Source organism: Etheostoma cragini, chromosome 5, assembly GCF_013103735.1.
Source record: "Etheostoma cragini isolate CJK2018 chromosome 5, CSU_Ecrag_1.0, whole genome shotgun sequence".
In the NCBI taxonomy this organism is placed as follows: Eukaryota; Metazoa; Chordata; class Actinopteri; order Perciformes; family Percidae; genus Etheostoma; species Etheostoma cragini.
This window is the reverse complement of record NC_048411.1, coordinates 29,287,903-29,296,619: the sequence shown is the minus strand read 5'-3', so window position 1 is coordinate 29,296,619 and position 8,717 is coordinate 29,287,903. Positions and strand designations below refer to the sequence as shown.

Genomic DNA, 8,717 nt, shown 5'->3' with positions numbered 1-8,717 from the left:
TGGAAAAAGGCTGCAATGAAACAAAGAGTGAAAAATTTAAAGGGGTCTGAATACTTTCCGTACCCACTGTATATTTGACATTTAGAATGATCTTTTGTTTATTAATGTCTCCTAAACACTTTGTGAGTACATAGTGTTTATTTAAAGGCCCTGTACGTGGAAGTTATATGGATATGTTGTAGGACTGAACGATGTGCCGGATGCTTCGCGCCGACACATCTACCGCCGGTTACTGCGTTGCGTAACTCTGAACCTCCTGCCAGCTGCTGCGTGGCGCAGCATTCTGTATTCGTCTTTTCATGATGCGTGCAGCAGAGAACGCACCGTCATTGGTTCAAATACACATGAGGCGGGTCGTGTTGGCTATTTAAAGCCATGTGACCACCAATATGTACCGTAGTTTGCTGAAAATCATGTCAATCAACCAGACATACATGTGCGTTTGTTTATGAATGTTTGAGAGACGAGCGAGAAAATGTCTCCGACAGAGGAAGTGGTAGATTATGATGATTATGATGATGATGATGATGATGATTATGATGAAGACATCCTCCCTCCCAAACTCCTCACTATCTTCAACCTCAATGTCACTGCCTTCGCTGTCTAAATCCTCCTCTGTCGGAGCCATTTTCTCGCTCGTCTCTCAAACATTCATAAACAAACGCACATGTATGTCTGGTTGATTGACGTGATTTTCAGCAAACTACGGTACATTTTGGTGGTCACATGGCTTTGAATAGCCAACAAGACCCGCCTCCTGTGTATTTGAACCAATGACGGTGCGTTCTCTGCTGCACGCATCATGAAAAGACAAATACAGAATGCTGCGCCACGCAGCAGCCGGCAGGAGGTTCAAAGTTGCGCAATGCGGTAACCAGCGGTAGATGTGTTGTCGCGAATCATCCGGCAAAAACGGGTTAAGGAAAGAATGTAACTGTGTAACTGTGCGTGGAACATTTATCACAAAAGACAAAATAATAATAATAATAATAATAGTAGTAAGAAAAAAATTCCAATTAAAAATATCAGTACTTTCCTGTAAACCAAAACTTCCGATCTGCCTCTGTTGAACCGTTGCATCTACATATTACACCTTCTACGATCATGTTTAAAGGTCCCATGGCATGAAAGTTTCACTTTATGAGTTTTTTTTTTTAACATACGTAATATGGCCTGGGTATCCTGCTCTGCCTTTAAGAACATGAAAGCTCAGTTGGGCCGATCTGGAATCTTGCAGAGAAAGGGGGAAGTAACCTGAAAGGGGAAGTAACCTTTTCCCTCTTATGAGAAGGAAAGGTTACTTCCCCCCTTCTCTGCTTTGCCTGCCCAGAGTATTCCCCCCCCCAATGAGAGCGAGACGACATGTCTTTCAAACTATCAAAGTGGCAGATGGTCCAGGCCACCATTCATCCCTAATATATTGGAACCTCAAAAGACGTTATCAACTAGATATGGACCGGTTACCTGTTTAAAGTTATATAGGTGTTTTAAAACCACTAACATTTTCTGTCACACCGTTGCTAAGGTATGAGTGTTTTTTAGGAGTCTTTAAGCACACAACGAGCACTTTAAAAATCCTCCTCCCTGCCGATGTTTGCTGTGTTTTTAAACAAATAAAATACACTGTGTTCAATGGTATTTTTAGTTTTTTTTACCCTGACTTTTAAGAAACAACACATTTTTAAAGTTATTGCGTTAATGCAATACCGTGAAACCGTAATATTTTAATTGGTTGTCATACCGTCTGAATTGCATACTGACCCATGTATATTATCAACTACTTATTTTAATTTATATTTTATTTTGGTGACTACAATCAATCCTTCCTATCTCATGCTGCAATAAAAATAGAACAATATACCAAACACACAGCATGTAAATGCATTTTTTATGCAACGTAAAAAAAAGTCATTAAAGCATCAAGTGATTTGCGCAGAATTTGCTCTTTCTAAATATGTTTTTTCTTATTTTGTTTTTCTTGAAGGACTATGAACGCTCCCTTCGACAACTTAGTCTCGATGACATTGAGCGCTTGGCGGGACGACTGCTTCACCCCGACGGCGAGGGCATGGACACCTCATACATGGACTAAGACTAAGCGCAGTTAGAAGTGGCTTTTTGTGATTTGTCTTTTAAAAGATGCTCAGTGCTCGGAGTTGCATACAGTGTTTAGAGTGTGAGGCGTGGAAAATATAGCATCGGTTTCCTTGCAGAGCGTCCCAGCTGAATGCCTAATCGGTTGCTGAGTGAACACAGATAACACTGAGTGTAGATTATCTCAGCAATACGGCTTTCTTATCCACGACCACAGGACTTGGATAAGAAAACTTGACATATGGGCCCAGTCTGTGGTGTTGCCGTAACAGTAATGACACAAGGCTTGATCACGTAGTATTTGAATACAAAGTAATCCATTTATGCTGTTGGTTTCGCATGATCTCTGGCTGCTACAACTCCCAGGGGGCACTAACTTCCACTGAAGGGAATTTTTAGCTACGTCTGTGCTGAATGATGACTGGGTGTTTTGTTTTTTTCTGTTAATCATTTGTGAGACGTGATACATGTTTTATTACATAACTAACTAATGTTCATTGTATGATTTGTAAATATCATGTTTATATATACAGACATTAAACCACAAAAAAAGACAATACTTAAGATTTCCTGTTTTGTTTTATGCTATTTAATGTGAAGTTAAAATGTACTACTACTAATTTTATCTATAGTTATAGTTTACTGGCAAGGGTTTTTAAAGTAGTTTATAGCATAAAAGTAGTGGTTAAATATATAAGAATGAGGAGCGATGTGGGGTTGTGGGACTTTAAAAGGCGGGACCAAACGACGAGTCTTATGCGCCTCAACCTATCAGGTCACGTTGACGCGCATCAGTCATATTCCACGACCAATCAGATTAAGGAGAGTAATGCCACTAACATAAACTGGCGGTTATTTCTGTTCCTGCTTATTCTGGTTAACAATTCGGATAAAATGCTATGTTTTTGACTCGACTTTTTCTACGTATAATGAAGGACATACACGTTGGATAAGGGTGGGATATTATTTGGCATCGGTAAGGTCCTAATGGTCGGTTGTTCCACCGGCTAAGTGATTGTTAGCACAAAGCTAGCACTTCTCCTTCATTTCAAGCCTTTAACATTAGCTACCAGTTAGCCTTAGCTTTAACAAGCTAACATTAACTGATAAAACCGAGCCTTCCGGCCTGCACTGCTTCCTCATTTGTTGCCATGCAACTAAAACGTTAGGTCAGGGCCGTGAGGATTAACAATAGCCAGTGTTTAGTTTAAAATCCTAACGTTACTTTTAGTGAGTAACGTTGACGTGAAACAGGGAGGAATCGGCGAAGTATTGGTCTTCTTCTAGCTAGCTGATGCTTGGGCGTTACACCCCTCTCATCAGGACCACTTTCCCTCACGGCAAAGCAATGCTGTCTTTCTAGGGGAGTAACTATCTAATATCTTTCATATTTATCAAATCCATTCGCAACAAATTGTTAGTTTTTCTTGCTCTGAGAATAATGCAGCCAAATTCATTCTCATTTGGTCTTTTGGCAATAGCACATCCCTAGGTCTAGTTATTCTAGTTTCAGTATGATTTAACCTCACTTGAGTTTATTTGCTGTACTTTCTGTTCTTCCTGTTCATGCATGCATGTAACTTCTCTTTCACCATTTCAGTGAGTGTGCCTAGTCTATTGGAAGGATGGAGACCCTGATTCCCACCATCAACCGGCTGCAGGAGGTGTTCCTCACAGTGGGTGCAGAGGTCATACAGCTCCCTCAGATAGTCGTGGTTGGATCGCAGGTCAGTCGGGAAAACAACAACAATGAGAAGTCTAATCACTAGGGCTGGAACGATATCCGTGATTTGCCAAGTAGATATTTCCACAAATCGAAACATGGGTGCGGATACGACTTGTATTGCAATTTTCATTCAGTGATATTTGAGAAAGCATTGCAATTTGATAGTATTGAGAATTTTATTATCTTCTTTAACAAAAACAGATGAATAATACACTTTTAGAGACAATATATCATGGAGCATTTCTGAAAAACAATTGTTTTCTAAGAAGAATGCACATGTCACATGTCAGATAGTCAGTCTGACATTAATTTAATTTGTAAAGAAGAATATAACATGGATTTTCTGCTTTCGCTGTGTTTAGTTGTAAACAATGAGGATGTAGTCTCTGTCAGCGGTACCATATCAACCAATAATATTTAGGTGAATCATTGGTTAAGAATAAAAAGGATTCTGGGGAAAGTAATTGAATTTTAAAAATTGCAGCAAGGGGCGGTCTCTAGCTCACCCAATGGGAGCGTTTGGCCCATGTTGGCCCGGGTAATCCAACATGTGGGTCTTTGCTGCGTGTCATCCCCCATCTCTCTCCTTTCCAGTCTATCGACTAGAATTAGAACTATCTAATAAAGGGAAAAGCCCTAAAAAAACTTAAATAAAATTGCAGCCAAAAAATCACAATACATGAATTGATTATTTTTCCCATCCCTACTTATTATAAACTTAACCATTATCTGTAACCCTTGGCTGTACTTCACTGTTGTTACTAAAACTGTAAGGTCTCTGATTTGAGTTTGAGTTGTTGTTTTTTTTTATCAGAAGTCGAAGTCTGCTTTATTGTCAATTTCTTCACATGTCAAAAACATACAAAGAAATCGAAATTGCGTTTCCCTCTATCCCACGGTGAAAAGACATTTATAACAAATTTGGTCCACAGACAAACATAACATTCAAGTAAACAACATAAAAAAAGTAAAAATACTCAACGAAAGTAACTCAACGTCTCTTGTGAATGTGTCTGCAGTGCAAACTGATAAACTAAATTGTCTCTCATTATGTGCCGTAACAGAGCAGTGGAAAGAGCTCTGTGTTGGAGAGCCTGGTTGGACGGGACTTTCTGCCTCGGGGATCAGGAATCGTCACGAGACGACCCCTCGTGTTGCAACTTGTTAATGTTGCTCCTCTGCAGGAGAGACTGAAGAGCGAGAATGGTACCGTCACATTTATCCATTTTAGGGCTGCAACTAATGATTCTTTATATTGTCGATTTAATTGATTAGTTGTTTGGTCTGCAAAATGTCAAACACTTTCCAAAAGCTGTGTTCTCCAAAGCCCAAGATGATAACCACAAATGTTTTGTTTTGTCCACAACTCAAAGATATTCAGTTTACTGTGACAGAGGAGAGAAGAAAATATTCACATTTAACAAGCTGGAACCAGAGATCTTTTACTTGTTTTTCTTAAAAAAAATGACTCAAATCAATTAATCGCCTATCAAATTGGTTGGCAATTAATTGAGTAGTCGACAACTAATTGTTTCATCAATTGAGTCATCTATGCAGCTCTAATCCATTTATTTATATTTATAATATGAATCGCGTTGTTTTGATTATCCTCGAAAAGACACAATCAAGTTTTGGTTAAGTTATGTATAATTATTTGTATCAGCATATCACAGGTTATTCCTGTCTAGGCGTGGAGTCTGCTAGAATAGTTTATGTGTGATTAGCACTTAGACCTGGCGCGTGTTACTAACTGTTTGAACTGCATGCTTCTCTTTCTAGAGCCTCTCTTTGCTAACATGTAGTCTTTCTTCCTCTTCTCCTTTACTACTCTTTCAGGAAATGGGGTAAAGCAAAATCCCCAAAGCAGCTACCCAGGTCTCTGTCTAATTGCTCTGCATGGTCTTTGTTTAGCCTCGCCTTTTCTTTTGTGAACTCTCTTAAAACCATTTGTTCGTTCTGATCTATATCTGTCAAGTATGTCCAATGTCCATTTGTAATTTCCTTTAGTAATTTTTCCCCAAACCGTACATTTATTTGCACACATTGCTGTAAAACTATTTGCACTCACTCTTATATGTTTGTTCAGGTGTCAAAGCTGAAGAATGGGGTACATTCCTGCACTGCAAGAACCAGGTACATTTATCTGCACGATTCAAATGCGATGCCCGTGTTATGTGCTGGGCTCAGCTGATCCATTGTTCTCACGCATTTCATGACAGATCTTCGCAGATTTTCAGGAAATCCGTCAGGAAATTGAAGCCGAGACTGAACGCGGTTCAGGTGACAACAAGGTGAAAAGAAGGCTTTGATGTTAAGTCAGTTATGTCTTAAATTTAGCTTTTTATTACTAAATACATTCATTTGTTTCTCTGCTTTTTTCATACCTTCCAGGGAATCACTCCAGAACCCATCTATCTGAAGATTTTCTCCCCCAAAGTCCTTAATCTTACCCTGGTTGATTTACCTGGAATTACTAAGGTAACCTTAGCCACTTGACAAGGACGTTCATTTTGTTTCATGTAGCAATGTCCCGATCGGATTGGAGCCAATATGGCCGATTTTTTAACTGATCGAGGATCAGCAGTCACCCCGATCACCTTACTCAATCATTTACATCAGTAAATTCTACTCTTTTCTAAGTAGGAGTTGATTTTATATGTGAGTTTTACACAAATGCTAGCTGCACTAAATAGAGCTGGGAAATGTATTGATATTATATCGATATCGTGATATGAGACTGGATATTTTCTCAGATTTTGGATATTATAATATTGTAACATGACATAAATGGTTTCTTTTCCCAGTTTTAAAGGCTGCATTACAGTAAAGTGATGTCATTTTCTGAGCTTACCAGACTGTAGCTGGTCTATTATTTGCCTATACTCACTGAGTCGTTATATCAACATTACTGTTCATCTCGTGAGACTTTCTTCTTAGGTATTGAAATTGGGCATTGATGGACGAGGCATTTTTCAATACTCGACACTTAAGAGGCAATTTGGTCAGTGCCTAAAAAGTATTAAGTAATTTGGTACCCATCCCTACTGAAGACATCTTGGTTCTTGAAAACAAAAAGAAAACAGTGTGCAGCTCTATTATCTAGGCAGGTACTAGTATCGGATCGGCCCTTGGTATCGGCAGATGTTCAATCTTTTAAAAATCTGATTGGGATCAGGATATCACTAGCTTCATGTGTGTGAAAAATGGCACTATATCATGACATCGACCTCACATCTGCAATCATGACAGTTTCCCAGCAGCAGCACATCTGCGTTGTGCTCACGGTAACGCTAGCTGCTCATTGCTGTCGCCTCAGGTTCCTGTTGGCGACCAGCCAGAAGATATTGAGGCACAAGTACAAGAGATGATCCTGTCCTTCATCTCCAATCCAAACTCCCTCATCCTCACAGTGTCCCCTGCCAATTCTGACTTGGCCACCTCTGACGCTCTGAAATTGGCTCGCGAGGTCGATCCAGATGGTAGGACATTTTGTACACACGCGCCTCTTCTCCTCACATTTATTTTTCATTTTCTTTCCTTTCCATCGGTGCTTCTTACATAAGAAGCCTTAAGTAGAAATGCATTTTCAATGATCAAATGTGCACAAAGAATTATTTCAGGCTAATATATCTCCCAGTCTTTACTGTTAAAAGCCTTCTGACAGTTAAGAGCAAATTACTGTTGCTGTCATGCTGCACTCTGAAGAATAGAGTGATGGATGATGAAAATCTGAAGTAACTATCTGGGAGGTTGGCAATATGGCCTTAAAGTGCATGTTGTACACTGAAAATAAGTGTGCTAGTTTGGATGAATGTATCTGGGCCCAAATGTTCCACTGCTAGCCTAAATCCTGTCCCATCAGAGACCTGTATCCTGTCCCATGAGAGACCTGTTTCCTTGTTTTTGTCTATGATTATCCTACTGAACGCTTTTCTCAATAGCCGTGATAAAAAACTAAATTGGGAAGACTGTCCTCAGACGTGTGTGTGTGTGTGTGTGTGTGTGTGTGTGTGTGTGTGTGTGTGTGTGTGTGAGACAGGTCGTCGAACACTGCTGGTGGTCAGTAAGCTGGACCTGATGGATGCAGGGACTGATGCTCTGGAGGTCCTATTGGGTCGAGTCATTCCAGTCAGACTTGGGATTATCGGTGTGGTTAACAGGTTTGCAAAAATGAATTGTTTTCTTTTAGTTTAGCTGTGTAATATGGGTGTCACGATTTTGATTTAAATTGATCAAGATAAGCTTTCAAGTTTGAAATTAAAACCAGAATCAACGATTCCCCAAGTATTTTTTCTCTTTCCCCCCACCCCGTCTAATTTTGAACGTAGAATTAAAAAAACTAAAAACAGACACAGCTTGGCTGGCAAAGCGTACCTCCTATGGAGCCATTTTGTTGTTAACGAGCCATTACCCACAGTTAGCATTCCGTTGACGGCCATTCAATTTGGCGCCACTTTGACAGCCAATAACTTCACATCAGAAGCGTTAAAAGACTTTATATGTCAATTGTTTATTTCTAAAGAAACACGACAATGTGATAAAGGCTCTGTTACCTTGTATCTCACGTTATGGCCCTCGTAGCAGACGTTTTTGTAAAAATAGCCTGTCGCATAATAACCAAGGTACAGTACAAGAGAAGCTTGCAGGCAGTTTGGACTTACATTAGCTGTGTAGGTTTAATTACTAATGTTAATTAGCATTTTAGTTAGCAGTAATTAGCCTGTGCCTATATTAATGTTAACTAGCATGTTAGTTAGCAGTAAGTAGCCTGTGCCTATGTTAATGTTAACTAGCATTTTAGTTTGCAGTAATTGTGCCTATGTTATCTCCTAACATACAGTGGGTACGGAAAGTATTCAGACCCCTTTAAATTTTTCACTCTTTGTTTCATTGCAGC

General features: G+C 39.5%; 2 protein-coding genes across 5 annotated transcripts in view; one reads left to right on the top strand and one right to left on the bottom strand.

Annotated features, from left to right (window-relative positions):
- Positions 1-8,717, bottom strand: part of kansl3 (KAT8 regulatory NSL complex subunit 3) — a 340,892-nt gene that overhangs the window by 204,590 nt on the left and 127,585 nt on the right. The window lies entirely within an intron of this gene.
- The window catches only part of si:dkey-32e23.4 (dynamin-1-like protein), a 14,890-nt gene continuing 9,057 nt past the window's right edge, over positions 2,885-8,717 (top strand). The window contains exons 1-9 of one of the 4 annotated variants that reach the window (XM_034870879.1): positions 2,885-3,049; positions 3,695-3,821; positions 4,885-5,026; positions 5,657-5,695; positions 5,907-5,953; positions 6,040-6,111; positions 6,212-6,298; positions 7,137-7,299; positions 7,860-7,980. In XM_034870879.1, coding sequence (XP_034726770.1) covers positions 3,720-3,821; positions 4,885-5,026; positions 5,657-5,695; positions 5,907-5,953; positions 6,040-6,111; positions 6,212-6,298; positions 7,137-7,299; positions 7,860-7,980 — 773 coding nt within the window. In that variant the 5' untranslated portion in view covers positions 2,885-3,049; positions 3,695-3,719. Of the gene's footprint in view, positions 3,518-3,628; positions 3,822-4,884; positions 5,027-5,656; positions 5,696-5,906; positions 5,954-6,039; positions 6,112-6,211; positions 6,299-7,136; positions 7,300-7,859; positions 7,981-8,717 lie in introns of all 4 variants that reach the window. The other 3 variants (XM_034870881.1, XM_034870880.1, XM_034870882.1) reach the window with 3 other exon arrangements.